This window comes from Caretta caretta, chromosome 3, assembly GCF_965140235.1.
Source record: "Caretta caretta isolate rCarCar2 chromosome 3, rCarCar1.hap1, whole genome shotgun sequence".
Classification (NCBI taxonomy): Eukaryota; Metazoa; Chordata; order Testudines; family Cheloniidae; genus Caretta; species Caretta caretta.
In genome coordinates, this window is record NC_134208.1 from 121,315,847 (window position 1) to 121,334,316 (window position 18,470).

At 43.0% G+C, this 18,470-nt stretch overlaps 1 protein-coding gene across 2 annotated transcripts in view; it reads right to left on the reverse strand.

The window, feature by feature from the left end:
- RSPH3 (radial spoke head 3) overlaps window positions 1–13,102 on the reverse strand; it is a 36,325-nt gene extending 23,223 nt beyond the window's left edge. The window contains exons 1-6 of one of the 2 annotated variants that reach the window (XM_048844122.2): window positions 12,814–13,101; window positions 11,558–11,645; window positions 7,471–7,612; window positions 5,998–6,143; window positions 4,870–5,073; window positions 3,219–3,381 (exon numbers count right to left, since the gene is read on the reverse strand). In XM_048844122.2, the coding sequence (XP_048700079.2) occupies window positions 3,219–3,381; window positions 4,870–5,073; window positions 5,998–6,143; window positions 7,471–7,612; window positions 11,558–11,645; window positions 12,814–12,953 (883 nt within the window). In that variant the 5' untranslated portion in view covers window positions 12,954–13,101. Of the gene's footprint in view, window positions 1–3,218; window positions 3,382–4,869; window positions 5,074–5,997; window positions 6,144–7,470; window positions 7,613–11,557; window positions 11,646–12,813 lie in introns of both variants that reach the window. The other variant, XM_048844123.2, reaches the window with a different exon arrangement.
- Window positions 13,103–18,470: the final 5,368 nt, after the last annotated feature.

Below are 18,470 nucleotides of genomic sequence, written 5' to 3' on the forward strand. Positions count from 1 at the left end.
GGAGATGGAGGTGGAGAGGAGGTGAGCTGGGGCGGAGGGGCGCGAGGAGGGCTGCCTGCACCGCAGCAGGTAACCTGGTGGGCCCACAGGGGAACTGCTCCCCACCCCAGCTCACCTCCGCCTCCTTCTGCCTGAGCACGAAGCCACTGCCTGCTTCTCAGCCCTCCCGGCTTCCCGCGTGAACAGCTGATTTGTGGGAAGCGGGGGTGGGATGGGTGGAGAAGCACAGGCGGAGCGGAGGTGAGCTGGGGCCAGGTGCGGAGCTGCCGATGGGTGCTCTGCACCCACCAAATTTTCCCGGTGGGGGCTCCAGCCCCAGAGCACCCACAGAGTTGGTGCCTAAGGTGTCACTTTTGATGTGATCAGTGGGGGGAGAGGCCACTCCCCCTGCTCCCCCCCTAGCTTCGCTACCCGGCCCCTAGGAGCCAGAGGGACCTGCCGGATGCTTTCTGGGAGCCGCCCCAGGTAAGCACCGCTGGGACTCCCCACCTCACCCCCCGGCAGATCCCTCTGTCTTTTAGGGGCGGGGCGGGGACCAGACAATCACTATGCTCTCGAATGAATTCCCTCAGAAAAATGATAAAAAAGACAAAAACACCATATCTCCTGTAGGTGAACACTTTTCACAAAGCAGTCACTCTATATTTGATTGTTCAATACTCCTTGTCAAAGGAAACCAGCATAGCCACCTTCAAAAGGCTAGCCTGGGAACTGAAATTCATAACTCAAAAACCATAGACTCAACAAGGACACTGGTTTTATGGCTCATTACAATAATCTGTAACACACCACACTGCCTGCTACCCTTAATTGCCCACTTCAAACCCCATCCTTATGCATAACAATCTAACCCTCAATTGCACACTTCATTTCAAATGACCATCTACAACATGTGTTACCCCTTATGCTTAACAATCTGTCCCACCTTGTATTTTGCTCAGACACTCTGATTTCCTTCCCCAGACTTGAAGAAGACCTCTGTGGAGCTCAAAAGCTTGTACCTTCTACCAACAGAAGTTGGTCCAATAATAGATATTACCTCATCTATCTTGTCTGTATTATATCCTGGGACCAGCATGGCTATAAGCAACACAGCAAACAAACTTTAACAGGGTTTTTAAATGATTCTCAAAAAATCTGAACTCTTTGAATGTCCCACTTTATCACACCTACAGCTCACGCCTATGTTTGTCTGTGTCCCCATTAACTTTCACTTTCCATTTAAATTAAGTTGCAAGTTTTTAATGCATTGAATTTAGCTCTTTTCAATAAAACATAATTATTAGCTATTGTTGTCACAAATAGGATCTAGTTGCATATGAATGACCAGCTATGTTAGTTTTAAAATTGACTTTTTAAAAACAATACCAAATATGCCCAGTCACAAATGTAAATAATTGAATGAAATGTAGTTTTATTGTTTACATCTGGATAACCAATACTAAATGATAGAAGGATTGTAAACTTCTTAAGTTATTGTGAATGTTATGGTTATTTTATGTTTTAGATTTAGGGCTGTCTATTAATCGCAGTTAACTCATGCGATTAACTCAAAAAATTAATTGTGATTAAATCGCAGTTTTAATCACATTGTCAAACAATAGAATACCAATTGAAATGATATATTTTGAATGTTTTTCTACATTTTCATATAGTATCCTGTGTTGTAATTGAAATCAAAGTGTATATTTTTATTACAACTATTTGCACTATAAAAATGATAAACAAAAGAAATAGTATTTTTCAATTCACCTCATACAAGTACTGTTGTGCAATCTCTTTGTTGTGACAGTTCAACTTACAAATGTAGATTTTTTTGTGTTACGTAACTGCACTCAAAAACAAAACAATGTAAAACTTCAGAGCCTACAAGTCCACTCAGTCCCACTTCTTGTTCAGCCAATCACTAAGACAAATACGTTTGTTTACATTTACGGGAGATAATGCTGCCCACTTCTTATTTACAATATCACCTGAAAGCGAGAACAGGCATTTGCATGATACTTCTGCAGCTGGCATTGCAAGTTATTTATGTGCCAGGTACGCTAAACATTTGTAGGCCCCTCATGCTTCGGCCACCATTCCAGAGGACATGCTTCCATGCTGACGACGCTCATTAAAAAAATAATGCGGTAATTAAATTTGTGACTGAACTCCTTGAGGGAGAATTGTATGTCCCCTGTTCTGCTTTACCCGCATTTTGCCATATATTTCATGTTATAGCAGTCTCGTATGATGACCAAGTACATGTTGTTCATTTTAAGAACACTTTCACTGCAGATTTGACAAAGTGCAAAGAAGGTACCAATGTGAGATTTCTAAAGATAGCTACAGCACTCGACTAAAGGTTTAAGAATCTGAAGTGCCTTCCAAAATCTGAGAGGGATGAGGTGTGGAGCATGCTTTCAGAAGTTTTAAAAGAGCAGCACTGCGATGCAGAAACTACAGAACCCAAACCACCAAAAAAGAAAATCAACCTCCTGCTGGTGGTATCTGACTCAGATAATGAAAACGAACATGCATCGGTCTGCACTGCTTTGGATTGTTATCAAGGAGAACCCAACATCAGCATGGACGCATGTCCTGCAGAATGGTGGTTGAGGCATGAAGGGACATATGAATCTATAGCACAACTGACACGAAAATATCTTACGATGCTGGCTACAACAGTGCTATGAGAACACCTATTCTCACTTTCAGGTGACACTGTGAACAAGTGGGCAGCATTATCTTCTGCAAACATAAACAAACTTGTTTGAGTGATTGGCTAAACAAGAAGTAAAACTGAGTGGATTTGCAGGCTGTAAAATTTTACATTGTTTTATTTTTGAATGTAGTTTTTTTGTACATAATTCTACGTAAGTTCAGCTTACATGCAAAAGAGATTGCACGACAGTACTTGTATTAGGTGACCTGAAAAATACTATTTCTTTTGTTTTTATACAGTACAAATACTTGTAATCAAAAATAAATATAAAGTGAGCACGGTACACTTTGTATTCTGTGTTGCAATTGAAATCAGTGTATTTGAAAATGTGGGAAACATCCAAATATTTAAATAAATAGTATTCTATTTTGTTTAACGATGCGATTAACCATATGATTAATCGCTATTAATGTTTTTAATTGCACGATTTATTGCGATTAATTTTTTTAATCGCTTGACAGCCCTAGTTAGATTACATGCTTCCTGTAAAGAAAAAAAAAATAGTACAAACCTCTTTCTACAGGATCATAGAAATATCCACTCTCACGAAGACTACTAAAGACTGAAGGAATGAGATCAGCCAGGTAACGCTGAGCAAATGCCCTTGCTGCAATTTTTTCTGAAGTCTCCTTATGCTTTTGAAGCAATTGTGACTGTTGATTTTTGCGACGTTCCTGTCAAAAGAACATTATATGTAAAATTTCCAGCCTTTTAGCTGTTAATTACAAAATCCAAAAAAGAGAATATTAATAAAATTTGAACTTTTAAAACACAAAACAGGCATATAAACTGGGGGAGGTCAATTGTTCCTTTGATAAGTACACATGACTCATATGGGGTCCACCTGTGTGTACACAGACCTTTCAGGTGGACAAAAATGTTTTTTAAAATGGACAAATTATATTCAAAACTGCTAATGCCTAAAACCACATTATTCACAGCCATTTCAGCAAAATGGTTCCCTTTGTTTACTTTTTTTATATTTGGTACATCTGTGATTTTGCATTTGCTGGCTTCATGCCCTTCTCTGGTACCTCAGCATGAACTGGGCTAATGACATGAAAATCCCTCTTGTTGATAAAGCAGGGAGTCTGCTTTTGGGGTGGGGAAAGGCAAATCTGGTTTTACTTAAAGATTTTCTAAAGTTTTCAGCGTTCTCATTTTCTGTTCTATTTAGTATAAAATAACAGTATTAAAAATACAAATAAAACTGCTGAATGTTAAACAAAAACAGTCACTATTGATCAGAGCTCCCCAAGGGAAGAACCACAGGCAAAGTCCAGGTGGACATGCTGGGTAAGCACAATCAATACACAGGGGTACTGTAGATGAGGACTTTGTCTATAAGTGGAAGAACTGTGGAATTCCACCCAAGAGACAGTAAGGGCATGAGAATTGACATCTTATGGGGTGCACTCAGGGAGACCAGAGAAGGAAAAAAAGATGCAGCTAGTCCGGCAACCATGACTATCGCTGCCACTTTGGGCTGTCTGAGGATCTCTGGCTCTTTTGCTTGCAGCTAGAGGATCTAAGCATTTTAAAAAAGATTAGGTCTAAAAAATTTTACTACGATATATATGGTGTAATTTTTGAAATATTGTCCTTTGTTTCCAAAAAATGCTTATTGCTGAGAAGTTAAACATTCTGATGACTGGGCACTTTAATATACCTCATTTGAAAGACCACGAAAGAAGTGTTTGCACACTCAGGATTTTGTGTATTAAGAAGTTGGATGTTTTCTTTTTCATTTTAGAGCACTGCAAGCATTCATTTAAGAGGTATTGCTGTGGAAACCTCCAGTTAACTGCTTGACTAATTATTTTATCAGATACATAAGGCAAAATGAAGTCAGGTTCTGTACTATGTATGAGGTACGTTTCTGTTAAGTGGTTACATTCCAGTTTGAATATCAGTACTTTACAGAAACCGCAACATTATGCTGATATATGGAAACTACTAAAAAAAGCAACAATAAAGGCATTAAATCGAGCTATTTTTATAATTGTCTAACCTGACATTGCCCCTTTAAGTTAATCAAATTTATTTTAGGTTTTGTCTTTGTCTTCCAGTGGTGTAAAGCCAAATGAATACAAGCTTGCAGAAGACCAAAGGTCAAGACACTGAGTCTTAGACACCGCTGGACTGCGCTATTGTATCGATACCTTTTCCTCTCTGTGTCGCCTCTCCTGCTCCTCAAGGCGTTGTACTTCAGTAAGCTCGGCATTGCGTAATTCCTCATATGCATACTGATGTGCCCGCAGATTGGCCAGCTCCTCTTCTTCCATGACTTCTAGCAAAGCTTGTTCAATGATTTTTCCAATCAAAACTTCTAGCATTGGTTTGACTTCAATGTCAAAGTCAAACAGCTGAGGATGAAAGCAAATTAAACAGAGATTTATGCATCCAGGTCCCAATCAATTTAAAGTCTTACCAAGGTGAACAGAAATGCTTACATCTGCAATAGCTGGCAAGGTTGCTGGTGTCTAACATAGGGCTGGGAAGACAGTTTTGTACAGTTGTAATGTTACCAACTGTGGCAAGGAATGTGTGAAACTCTGAACTCAGAATGGGGCAAAAAGAGAAGGAAAGGATAAGGTGCTATTTGGGAGATGGGAAGTACCAGATCATATGGAGGACTTAGGTTATTTCACAGGTTTAACAAAAGCATTCCTCCAGTCCTCACTAAGTGATGTGTATGATCCAGACTAAATACCAGTAAACATGAATACTGGTAGTTCTGTCATTCACTCCCCTCCTCTAATGGTAGTTCCTGCCACCTCAGCAGCTCAGCCTCTCTCTCTGTCTGAGACCCTTTTAGGCTCCCCTCTCTTTAAGAAAGCATCCATAGCAACATGCAATAGGTCTAAGTCTGTCTGGTGGGCCTAATTAACAGACCAGTTCAAAACACAGTCACTTTTGGGGCCCCCAGTCAGAGGCAGAAGGCTAGACTGGACCCAAACCATGCTCACATACACATCCCTAGTCCCCTCATGCTGCATTTTATTATTCAGACTATATTATCATGCAGAGAATTTCTGAATGTTTTAATTTTTACTGCAAATAAGTAAAACAATAGCATTCGGGGAGAGGCATTTTCCTTAACATTATCATTATCCTCACAGTAAAGTACATTAGACATTATAGGGAATTTTTAATCTCTCTACCAAGAGTAGGTCCTCCATGTTTCTGAATTGTTTCTCAACTGAGTTCAACTCTTCATTTTGTATCACAAACTTATTTCATACATAAGAAATCTTGCTATGGTTGCAGACCAAAATTTGCATTTGTACCTCTCCTTCTTCTATCTGTGTGGCCACATCTCTCCCTGTTTTGGCTGGGATGAAGAGTGGAGTAGGTGGTCTGTCCAGAAAAGCATCTGTTTGACACTCCACATCAACCTCTATTATGCGGTCACCAAGCTCTTCCAGATACAACTCTATGAAGCAATAGTATGATGAATACTGTATGTAGGTTCTGTTTTGCACAAAAAGCCAAGGTGGCAAACTAATTGTTAACAGAGGTAAATTATCATATCAAAATAATGTACAATAAAATGATTACTACAAAGTTAAAGACTCAATGTAATATTTACACCCATTTTTCTGTGTAGGAACTACCATTATCATATTGTCCATAGTGTCTGATATATTTAATGGGATATGATTCATAAACTGATATTTCATTTGTCAGATTTCAGAAGTTGATGAGGTGATTTTGATAAAGTGTAGACTATCAGGTTTTAGCTCACTTTGTGAAATACTGTTCCAGGTGGAGTTAATTCTGATAAAGCAAGTTAAAAGAGAGGCCACAGATAGCTATCTACTAACAGCTATGTTTAAAATGTGTGTGTGTTTTAATTCTCCATGGTATGTTCATTCTGAGAGGCACTGGCTAAGTGGATGAGACTAGGTCTGCTGTATTGAGACCTGAGTTCTCCTTCTAGCTTTTCAGAAATAACCTTCAGATAAATGAGAATCTGAGCAGTTTCACATCTGTAAAATGTGTGTGTGGCAGGGAAGGGCGGAGATACAAGACCTTGCTCAGTAATAAGGGCTGGGAAGTGTACAAGGTTATTAACACTATTCAGTGGATAAAGTAAGAGATTAGAACTAATAGTGTCACGGCTTTCAGATCAGGGCACTTTCCCGTGAGTCAAAAGGAATTTAAATGGGGGAAAAGCCATTTCTGCTGCAATTGGGAAACAGGAGGGCTCACTTGAGCCTGGGAGCATGTTCACTGCAGCTGGAAAATTCAGAAAATTAAGAAAAAGTGTCCTGTGAGCATGTGCAAATGGCATTTTTCCCAAAGTGTACAGCTAAGCCAAATCTGAACAGATTTTCAGAGGCAGCGAAAGGCACTGCACTGACCTGAAAGCTATTCTCTTGCCAAATTTTAAGTTCCTGCTCCAAACCACTGAGGACTAAAAAAAAATGTAGTTTTTCTTTATTTATATTCCTAACAGTAACCTTATTTTTGGAAATGGCTCCACCATTTTTACCCAAACTTTCAAAAAAAAAAAATTCTCCCTGAGCCAGATACCAAACATGGAAAATGTCAGCCTGAATGGATAAATTTGTTAAAGTTGTAAACAATTGAAAACAGGATGTTATAATCGGAAGGGACAGACAATCTTAACTACAGATTTTACTATCAGCTCCTCCTACAATACTAGTAACAAAGTGAATTAAACTAAGTATGTTAATATCGATCAATGAAAAGTTTTTTGTTTTTAATATTAGATCAAGATTTTTTCAACATTTTACCTGTCTGCACATCAACATGCTTTCTCCCCTCTACAGGCTCTGGAGTTCTTGAGTGAAGCTGCTCTTTTGCTCGTTTTCTGGCAAGTGCTTTCCTGTGAGCCTCTCGCTGTCTCTGGATCTCAAGAGGGTCAGGCTGAGCAGTCTGAGGTTTGATACAAAAAGTTTCTTAGTTTTGCAGGGAAAAATTCCAGCACAAATTGTACAAAAAGTTACTACTAAATTTCTAAATAAGTGATTTTTAAAAATTTCTACAAATCAAATAATATAGATCAGCTGTAAGATATGGCCCCTGCAAAGACTTCCACAGCTTCTTAACTTTACGTACTGTGAGTAGTCCCATGGACTTCAGTGAATAAAATTAAACGGGTGTGTAAATCTTTGCAGGATAGGGGGCTAAGGAAGTAGTGTGCTAGCTACACTAAATTGCTATTTGGAAATATCCAATAGCTTAAAGTGTGGTTCTATTTTGAAAAATAAGCTGTGTAAAAATGGAATGAGTTTACTGACAGACCTGCTCTCTGAAATTTTTCAATCATGCCTGCCAGCTTACTTTACTGTCTAAAGCAAGTCTTTACTCTAGTTAGCGGAGCATAGCCTAGACAGCTATGAGGGTGAAAAGGATTCTGTTCTAGGTTGCATATTGTCAACAGAATTGTTTACTAACTTCTGATTTCCGAATCTTTATTGTTGGTGAAGGGTGAGCCAGAAGGTACCCATGATTTTTAGATTCAATATTGCATTTGCAGAATTGTCAGTTAGGAAATCATTTTTTAAACTTTATAAACAAAACAAATTTGATATGTAATCAGAAAGAGATAATAACCATGGAACCATTTTCACAAAGTCACTTTTGAGTACAGTGGTCCTTTAAATCCAAAAGTTGATCTACTCTTAAAAGTGATCTGTTGGAGAACATTCTCTGGAAAGGTTTCAGAGTAACAGCCGTGTTAGTCTGTATTCGCAAAAAGAAAAGGAGTACTTGTGGCACCTTAGAGACTAACCAATTTATTTGAGTATGAGTTTTCGTGAGCTACAGCTCACTTCATCAGATGCATACCGTGGAAACTGCAGCAGACTTTATATATACACAGAGAATATGAAACAATACCTCCTCCCACCCCACTGTCCTGCTGGTAATAGCTTATCTAAAGTGATCATCAGGTGGGCCATTTCCAGCACAAATCCAGGTTTTCTCACCCTCCACCCCCCCACACAAATTCACTCTCCTGCTGGTGCTAGCCCATCCAAAGTGACAACTCTTTACATAATCAAGTCGGGCTATTTCCTGCACAAATCCAGGTTTTCTCACATCCCCCCACCCCCAAATACACACAAACTCACTCTCCTGCTGGTAATAGCTCATCTAAACTGACCACTCTCCAAGTTTAAATCCAAGTTAAACCAGAACATCGGGGGGGGGGGGGGGGGAGGAAAAAACAAGAGGAAACAGGCTACTTAGCCACTCCCAGTCTCTATTTAAGCCTAAATTAATAGTATCCAATTTGCAAATGAATTCCAATTCAGCAGTTTCTCGCTGGAGTCTGGATTTGAAGTTTTTTTGTTTTAAGATAGCGACCTTCATGTCTGTGATTGCGTGACCAGAGAGATTGAAGTGTTCTCCGACTGGTTTATGAATGTTATAATTCTTGACATCTGATTTGTGTCCATTTATTCTTTTACGTAGAGACTGTCCAGTTTGACCAATGTACATGGCAGAGGGGCATTGGTGGCACATGATGGCATATATCACATTGGTGGATGTGCAGGTGAATGAGCCTCTGATAGTGTGGCTGAAACTAAATATCTCTAAAATATTAATCAGAAATATCACAAGACCTTGAATGCCTCTGCTTCAAATAGGCATTGCTTGTGAACACTAAGCCCTGTAGGCATGCGACAATTCTCTATAAAGGGCTAGAACGTTTCCACCTAAACCAAATGGAACCAGATTGCTTGTACTTAAAATTAAAAAGGTCATAGAGCAGTTTTTAAACTAAGGGCTGGGGGAAAGCCGACAGGTGCGGAGGAACATGTGGCTCGGACAGAGACATCCCTTAGGGGAGGATCTATTAATGGAGATTTTCTATGTCCTAGTAAGGAGGAGAGGATGGAAGATGATAAAATATGGGTAGGATCTAATGAGAAACAGTCAACTGAAAGAGAGACCCATTCAATCACATCACGTAATGGCAGACAGCTAAAAAGTGACAAGTTTTTAAAGTGCTTATATACAAATGCTAGAAATGGGCGAATTAGAGTGCCTCATATTAAATGAGGATATTGATTTAATAGGCATCACAGAAACTTGGTGGAATGAGGATAATCAATGGGACACAATAATATCAGGGTACAAAATATATCAGAAGGACAGAACAGGTCATGCTGGTGGGGGAGTTGCACTATATGTGAAAGAAAGCATAGAATCAAATGAAGTAAAAATCTTAAATGAACCAAACTGTACCATAGAATTTCTAGGGATAGTAATTCCGTGCTTGAATAATAAGAATAGAGCAGTAGGGATACACTACTGACCACCTGACCAGGATAGTGGTAGTGATGCGAAATGCTCAGAGAGATTAGAGAGGCTATAAAAATAAAAAACTCAATAATAATGGGGGATTTCAACTATCCCCATATTGACTGGGTACATGTCAAATCAGGATGGGATGCAGAGATAAAGTTTCTTGACACCTTAAATGACTGCTTCTTGGAGCAGCTAGTCCCGGAATCCACACGAGTAGAGGCAATTCTTGATTTAGTCCTAAGTGGAGCACAGGATCTGGTCCAACATGTGAATATAGCTGGATCACTTGGTAATAGTGCCCATAATATAATTAAATGTAACATCCCTGTGGCAGGAAAAACACAATAGCAGCCCAACATGGTAGCATTTAATTTCAGAAAGGGGGACTACACAAAAATGAGGAAGTTAGTTAAACGGAAATTAAAAGATACAGTGCCAAAAGTGAAATCCCTGCAAGCTGTATGGAAACTTTTTAAAGACACCATAATAGAGGCTCAACTTAAATGTATACCCAAATTAAAAAACATAGTAAGAGAACCAAAAAAGTGCCACCATGGCTACACAACAAAGTAAAAGAAGCAGTGAGGGGCAAAGAGGCATAATTTAAAAAGTGGAAGTTAAATCCTAGTGAGGAAAATAGAAAGAAGCATAAACTCTGGTAAGTGAAGTGTAAAAATATAATTAGTAAGGCCAAAAAAGAATTTGAAGAACAGCTAGACAAAGACTCAAAAAGTAATCGCAAAAAAAAAATAAATTTTTTTTTAAGTACATCAGAAGCAGGAAGCCTGCAAAACAACCAGTGGGGCCACTAGACGATCAAGATGCTAAAGGAGCACTCAAGAACGATAAGGCCGTTGTGGAGAAACTAAATGAATTCTTTGCATCAGTCTTCATGACTGAAGGTGTGAGGGAGATTCCCAAACCTGAGCCACTCTTTTTAGGTGACAAATCTGAGGAACTGTCCCAAAGTGGTCATTTTAACATGTTGATAGTGTCACTGTTTATCCCGATTTCTATGGTAATGGCACCACTTCACAGCTCCACATCATATCTCATCTTAACATTGACATAAGCTTTCAAATGATGTATGATGTGCGTGTATGTAGAGAGGATGTACTAAGTGTCTGCTGCTCACTTACTGGAATAATCCTGCATCTACAGGATAAGTGAGCACAAGTTAACTTAGAAACAAATATTCCCAGAGTGGTGCTAATATCACTGAGATGCTGATGAACAAACCAGGAAGTAAATAAAGTTGTGCTGGCTTATACTCAATAGCATATACAGAAAAAGGAAATGAAAAAGGAGAAAACTTCTTAGTCTAAAGTTTTCCCAACACTGTTAAAAAAAAATCTGAAGAGTGGAAGTTCACGTGAAAATATATTACAGCATTCCTAGAAACTAAAACTGAAAAAACCCACATATTAATCCAAGTGGAGAATCCATGATTGTGCTTTATGTAAAATTAAAGTACAAATGGGTAAAAAATATTATTCTATAATAGTTCTATTAACTCTTAGTTTTTCACAAAGTTATAATAAGATTTATGTAAACAGAACCTACCCAAGGTAATGCATGAAGTGCATAAGTGTTTCCTCGTACCACTCTCCTATCATACATGAGGTTCGCATAGCGAACAGGTTCTTCCTCTCTGTAGTACATCACAGCATAAAGAAACAAAATCAACAGAGCTGGTTATGGATAGTGTCACATTGTTTTCCCCATCGGACCGTATGAACTGGAACCATAAACCCACTGAACATTAAATCCCACCAAATGAGGGTAGACCCACCCCCACCATTGTATCCACTCACTATACTCCGCATACTGAACATAGCCGTTGTGTGGATAACTTACCCCATATCTCAATGTCTGTACGCTGACCAGTTAAACTTTTACCCCTAGTCGGGGAGATTGCAGATTATTATGTAATCCTTACTCCACCAGCTCCTAAATCGAATTTTACACCCCTTGATAATCTGTACCTTATCCCCTGACAACCAGAAACTTCTATGCTTGAACTCTGTACTGTTTCTTATTTCAACATTATCTTAATAAAATTATTATCTCTGATGAGTGAGACCCAGCTGGGTGTCAATAAAGGCCTAAAGAACAAACCACACCAACAACAGGGATGCTACTTAAAGAAATTAGCCCCTGTATCCCCCTTCTTGTACATGCCCATCTCAGCTATTCACTAGGCAGGCGGCCTCTCACACTGCAGAGCTGATGCACCCCTAGTCCCACGGTCCTGGCACCTCCCCAGGCCAGGCTTAGTGACAGGATGTGCCTTGGGCAGGCAGGGGTTGTCAGGAGGTGCTGGGGGACTGGACAGGGGCACTGAGAGACAGGATGGGACAGGCTGAGGGGACCAGGGGTGCTGGGGCAGGGGACACTGTGGGACAGAACAGGGGGCAGGGGGATGCTGGAGGATGGGGCAGGGGGGTGGGCAGGGGGGCGCTGGGGGATGGGATGGGGGCATTGGGGGACAGGATGAAGGGGCCGGGGGTGCTGAGCCAGGGGCCGCTGGGGGATGGGACGGGGACAGGGGGTGCTTCGGGGCATAGGGCGGGACCGGGGGACGGGAGGCAGGGGGCCCTGGGGGAGGAGGAGCTGGGGGATGGGACGGGACGAGGGGCAGGGGGCGCGAGGGGACGGGATGGGGCGGGACGAGGGGGGGCTGGGGGATGGGTCGGGAGGAGCAGCATGGACGGGATGGGGGGGACGAGGGGCAGGGGGGGGGGGACGGGGCTCCCGGGGGCGCGGTCGGAGCCGGGCTGGCCAGTGCGGGCTGTAGCGGGGCTGCGGGCCGGACTCACTGTTCGCTGTGTCCCGGGGCGCCCCGGTATCTCCGCCGGGCGGGCAGGGTCCGGGGGCGGCTGCAGTAGCTGTAGGTGCCGCTGGCTGCTGCCGCCGCCGCCTCCTGGGTGCGCGCGGGGAGCATGGAGGCCGTGGCCATGGCCGCTGCCGGGGCGCGGGGCTCAGCCCAGCCGCCTCAGGGCCCCCGGAACAATCCGCGCTCTGTTGTTGCCCAGCGACGCGGCGTTCGCTCCTTGACAACGGTCTCCAGGATAAACTGCGACTCGGCCGGAACGGGGCACTTCCGGTTCGGGAGGCAAGCCCAGCGTGGCGCACATGCGCACTCCGCCCGTCACGCTGCACGGGGCAGCTGATGGGGGCGGGTGGGTCGCGTGTCCCTGATCTTTCAACTGCCCGCGCGCAGCTCTGTCTGTCCGGCTCCTTACACGTGGGGCACGCGGGCGGGTGTGCGAGGGAGAGAGATGCAGCCTGTCCCCATGATACAAAGATTATGAGTCAGGGCCTTTAAAAATCACAAAATAGGCTCAAATATTAGATTTAACAAATAATAAATTGTTGGTGCTTTTCCTAAATATGCTGATTTCCCCCCCATCTTTAGGGGTTTCAAGCTTTTCTCAGGACGGCTAGAAACATACATAAAAAAATAAAAGCTGAGGCTCATATAAACACCTAAATCCAGGAGCTGGGCATTAAGAAAAATATTTGTCTGATTCTCCAGTGTCTACTCCTCTCTCTGCACCTCAGGCTAATGATCCTGTCTGTGCTTCATCACTTACACAGAAACCCATTTGGTATGAGGAAGGCCTTCTTGGGTTGCCACAAAAACATGTTTTCTTGGAGCTAGTAGAAGTAGGTTCGTCCTTGTCAAGGTTCCTTCCCCACTCTGAACTCTAGGGTACAGATGTGGGGACCTGCATGAAAACCTCCTAAGCTTACTTTTACCAGCTTAGGTTAAAACTTCCCCAAGGTACAAACTATTTTACCCTTTGCCCTTGGACTTCGACTGCCACCACCAAACATTTATTTGGATTTATTTTTATTAGGAAAGCGTCGTTTGGAAACATCTTTCCCCCCAAAAATCCTCCCAACCCTTGCACCCCACTTCCTGGGGAAGGTTTGATAAAAATCCTCACCAATTTGCATAGGTGACCACAGACCCAAACCCTTGGAACTTAAGAACAATGAAAAAGCATTCAGTTTTCTTACAAGAAGACTTTTAATAGAAGTAAAAAAGAATCACCCCTGTAAAATCAGGATGGTAAATACCTTACAGGGTAATTAGATTCAAAACACAGAGAATCCCTCTAGGTAAAACCTTAAGTTACAAAAAAGACACACAGACAGGAATATTGATTCTATTCAGCACAGCTATTTTCTCAGCCATTTAAAGAAATCATAATCTAACACATACCTAGCTAGATTACTTACTAAGTTCTAAGACTCCATTCCTGTTCTGTCCCCGGCAAAAGCATCACACAGACAGACCCAGACCCTTTGTTTTTCTCCCTCCTCCCAGCTTTTGAAAGTATCTTGTCTCCTCATTGGTCATTTTGGTCAGGTGCCAGTGAGGTTACCTTTAGCTTCTTAACCCTTTACAGGTGAAAGGATTTTTCCTCTGGCCAGGAGGGATTTTAAAGGTGATTACCCTTCCCTTTATATTTATGACACGCCCCCCCAAATCACAGCTAGGGTGAAACGCTGGCTGGGATTTCTTCCTGGAGCACTAGGAAAAACAGAGTTAATAAGACACATGCACCTCTAAATATACCACCAAGTACATAAAGATTAACAATATTTTCCACATCTCAAGGACGATTTTAACCAGTTGATTCTGGTAAACTTTCATGGGAGAGTGCATCAGCCACTTTGTTAGAAGCTCCTGAGATGTGTTGGATGTCGAAATCAAAATCTTGGAGAGCTAAACTCCACCAAATAAGTTTTTTGTTATTTCCCGTGGCAGTATGAAGCCACCGTAGCGCAGCATGGTCGGTTTGCAGGTGGAAACGCCGTCCCCAAACATATGGGCGTAGCTTTTCCAGAGCGTAGACAATGCCGTAACATTCTTTTTCACTGACTGGCCAGTTGCTTTCCCTCTCAGACAGTTTTTTGCTGAGAAACACTACAGGGTGGAATTCTTGATCCGGTCCTTTCTGCATTAAAACTCCTCCCACACCACGCTCGGACGCATCTGTGGTTACTAGGAACGGTTTGTCAAAGTCTGGGGCCCTTAGTACAGGGTCAGACATGAGTGTTTCTTTAAGCTGGTTAAAGGCCTTCTGACACTCTTTGGTCCACTGAACGGCATTTGGCGTTTCTTTTGGTTAGGTCTGTCAGTGGGGCGGCGATTTGGCTGTACTGCGGTACAAATCGCCTGTAATAACCGGCCACGCCTAAGAAGGATTGAACCTGTTTCTTTGACCTTGGGACAGGCCACTTTTGGATAGCATCCACTTTGGCCTGTAGGCGGTTGATAGTTCCTTGACCCACCTGGTGTCCAAGGTAAGTCACTCTGTTTAGGCCTATTTGACACTTCTTAGCCTTAACAGTTAGTCCTGCCTCCCTTATGCGCACAAAGACTTTTTGTAGATGTTCCAGGTGTTCTGCCCAGGAATCCGAAAATATGGCCACATTGTCAAGGTAGGCAACTGCATATTCTCCTAATCCCGCTAGGAGACCATCTACAGGTCTTTGGAAGGTGGCAAGTGCATTTCGCAGCCTGAAAGGGAGTACATTAAATTCATACAGTCTGACATGTGTGGTGAAGGCTGACCTTTCCTTGGCGGATTCATCTAGCGGTACCTGCCAGTACCCCTTGGTTAAGTCCAAGGTAGAGATGAACTGGGCCCGTCCCAGTTTCTCTAATAGTTCATCTGTGAGTGCCATTGGACAGTTGTCTGGGCGAGTTACAGCATTTAGCTTATGGTAGTCCACGCAAAAACATATCTCCCCATCTGGTTTGGGAACTAGAACCACTGGAGATGCCCATGCACTGCCAGAGGGGCGGATTACACCCATCTGTAACATATCTTGGATCTCCCGTTCTATAGCAGTTTTAGTTTGAGGAGACACCCGGTAAGGTCGGACTTTAATTGGGTGAGCATGATCTGTGTCAATGGAGTGGTATGCCCGTTCAGTCAGTCTTGGGGTGGCTGAGAACGTCAGCGCAAAAGTCCTCTTTCTACAACAAACCTGGATCGATTAGAAGAGCTGAGTGGTGGTGGGTTGCTCCGTGCCACTGTCCAAGCTCTCTGGAGGCTTTCATCTGCTTTCTTTTCGGTCTGGAACTGTTCCCTTGATGCTGGAGACATCAGTTCCTCATTGGATTGTGGACCTATGCTTGGTCCCTCTGGACGCGATGTAGGGGATGGGGCTGTTTCCGTTAACTGTGAACCGCTCTCTGCTGGGACACTATGTTGGGGTTTAGGCTCCGGCTGAGCCTCTTGTGTAGGATTATGGGCTGCTGTCAGTTCAGGTTCGGTGGCGCCCTCTGGTGTTGGGGTTGCAAGTACTGGATTCCGTGCCGGCAATGGGTCTGGTGCTGGTTGTTCCGCCGGTTCCGGTCCTGGGACTGGTTCTGTCTGGGTCTCTGGGACTGGATCCACTACTGCTGTTGCAGACATTGGCCTGGGGTCCAGGTCCATCACCTCTGACCAGGTCCTGGTAGAAGTTTCCAGAACAGCGCTAGGTGTGACTGTTGGTTTAGTCTGGCTGCGGGTGACCATTCCCACCCTCTTGGCCCGCTTCACATGATTGGCCAAGTCTTCCCCCAACAGCATGGGGATGGGATAATCATCATAGACTGCAAAAGTCCACGTTCCTGACCAGCCCTTGTACTGGACAGGCAACTTGGTTGTCGGCAAATTGAAAGAGTTGGACTTGAAGGGTTGAATCGTCACTTGGATCTCTGGGTTGATTAAATTGGGGTCCACTAAGGAAGCATGGATAGCTGACACTTGTGCTCCGATGTCCCTCCACGTGGTGACCTTCTTCCCGCCCACACGCACAGTTTCCCTCCGCTCCAAGGGTATCTGGGAGGTATCTGGGCCTGCGGACCTCTGGTGTGATTCCAGTGCAATGAACTGTAATCTGTTGGGGTTCTTGGGGCAGTTGGCCTTTACATGCCCCAGCTCGTTACATTTAAAACATCGTCCAGCTGACGGGTCACTGGGGCGAGGTGGGTTGCTGGAGAATGGTGTGGTGGGACGATAAGGTGTCTGGAGGGTTCTTTGGAGGGTAGGTGGGGCCTTGGGCAGCCCCCGGTAATAGGGTGTGGTCTGGGTTGTCCCTTCTGGTCTCCGCTCCAACTGCGACCAGTTTTCTTCTTCTCTGCCACCTCCACCCATCTGGCTCCAATCTCTCCTGCCTCGATTACAGTTCTGGGCTTCCCATCTAGGATGTATCTTTCTATTTCCTCAGGAGCACCCTCTAAGAATTGTTCCATTTGCATTAGGAAGGGCAAATCTATTGGAGATTCAACACTTGCTCCTGATATCCAGGCATCCCAATGTTTCACAACGTGGTAGACATGTCGGGTAAATGACATGTCTGGTTTCCACCTTAGGGTTCTGAACCTCCGACGAGAATGCTCGGGTGTTAGCCCCATTCTGACTCTCGCCTTGGTTTTAAACAGTTCATACTTGTTCATGTGGTCCTTAGGCATTTCAGCCGCCACCTCAGCTAAGGGTCCACTGAGCTGTGGCCTCAGCTCTACCATGTATTGGTCTGTAGAGATGCCGTACCCAAGGCAGGCCCTTCCGAAGTTTTCTAAGAAGGCCTCAGTATCATCGACTGCCTTGTAGGTGGGGAACTTTCTGGGATGGGAAGTGGTACCTGGAGAAGGATTGCTATGGTTTGTTGGTATATTCTGCTGAGCCTTTACCTTCTCCATCTCCAAGTTATGCTTCCTCTCTTTTTCCTTCTCCTCCTCCACATGCTTCCTCTCTTTTTCCTTCTCCTCCAGTTCTTCGGCCCTTGCCTCCATTTCTTTGTGCCTTGCTTCCATAGCTCTCCTGTGAGCAGCCGCTTGGTGTTGTTCTGCCTCTTTCACTGCCTCCCTTACTTTGTCCTTTGCCTCCATTGCTCTCCTGTGAGCAGCTTCTGGGGCTTTTTCGGCTTGTTTCATTAACTACAATCAAAACAAGTTTTGTGCCAAAATCAAATATATTTTTTCTGTTATAGCAAAGCACAAAAATGTGCACAAAAGTGGAAGCTGGATAAGAGTCCCCTTGAAAAATTTGGTTCTGTAATACTGCATTTCTTCTGAGGAGTTATGGTGTCCTTGACATAAGCAATAAGATGAAACCTTGAGTGGCTTGTTCATATTGCTAGATGCCCACTGGCCTAAATATGCATATCTGAAGTACTGGTAGATCATCTAATATGCAATAGAAACCACACTAATCCACATAATTTGCACACAAAAATTGCAATCTTCCACCCTTTCTCATCACGCGTTTAAGGGCTCTTATTATTATAGCTTCACTACTACATTTACAAAATATATAGTATATTGTGAAGTCTGATCATAAATTGAACTGAACAATTGTCAAAATAACAAAATATGTGTTGTGATGCATTATCTTTGTTTTTTTAAATGTTTGTTCGCTTATGCTCAGAATTCAGTAAATCATGATGGGTTTTGCAAATTAATGAAGTT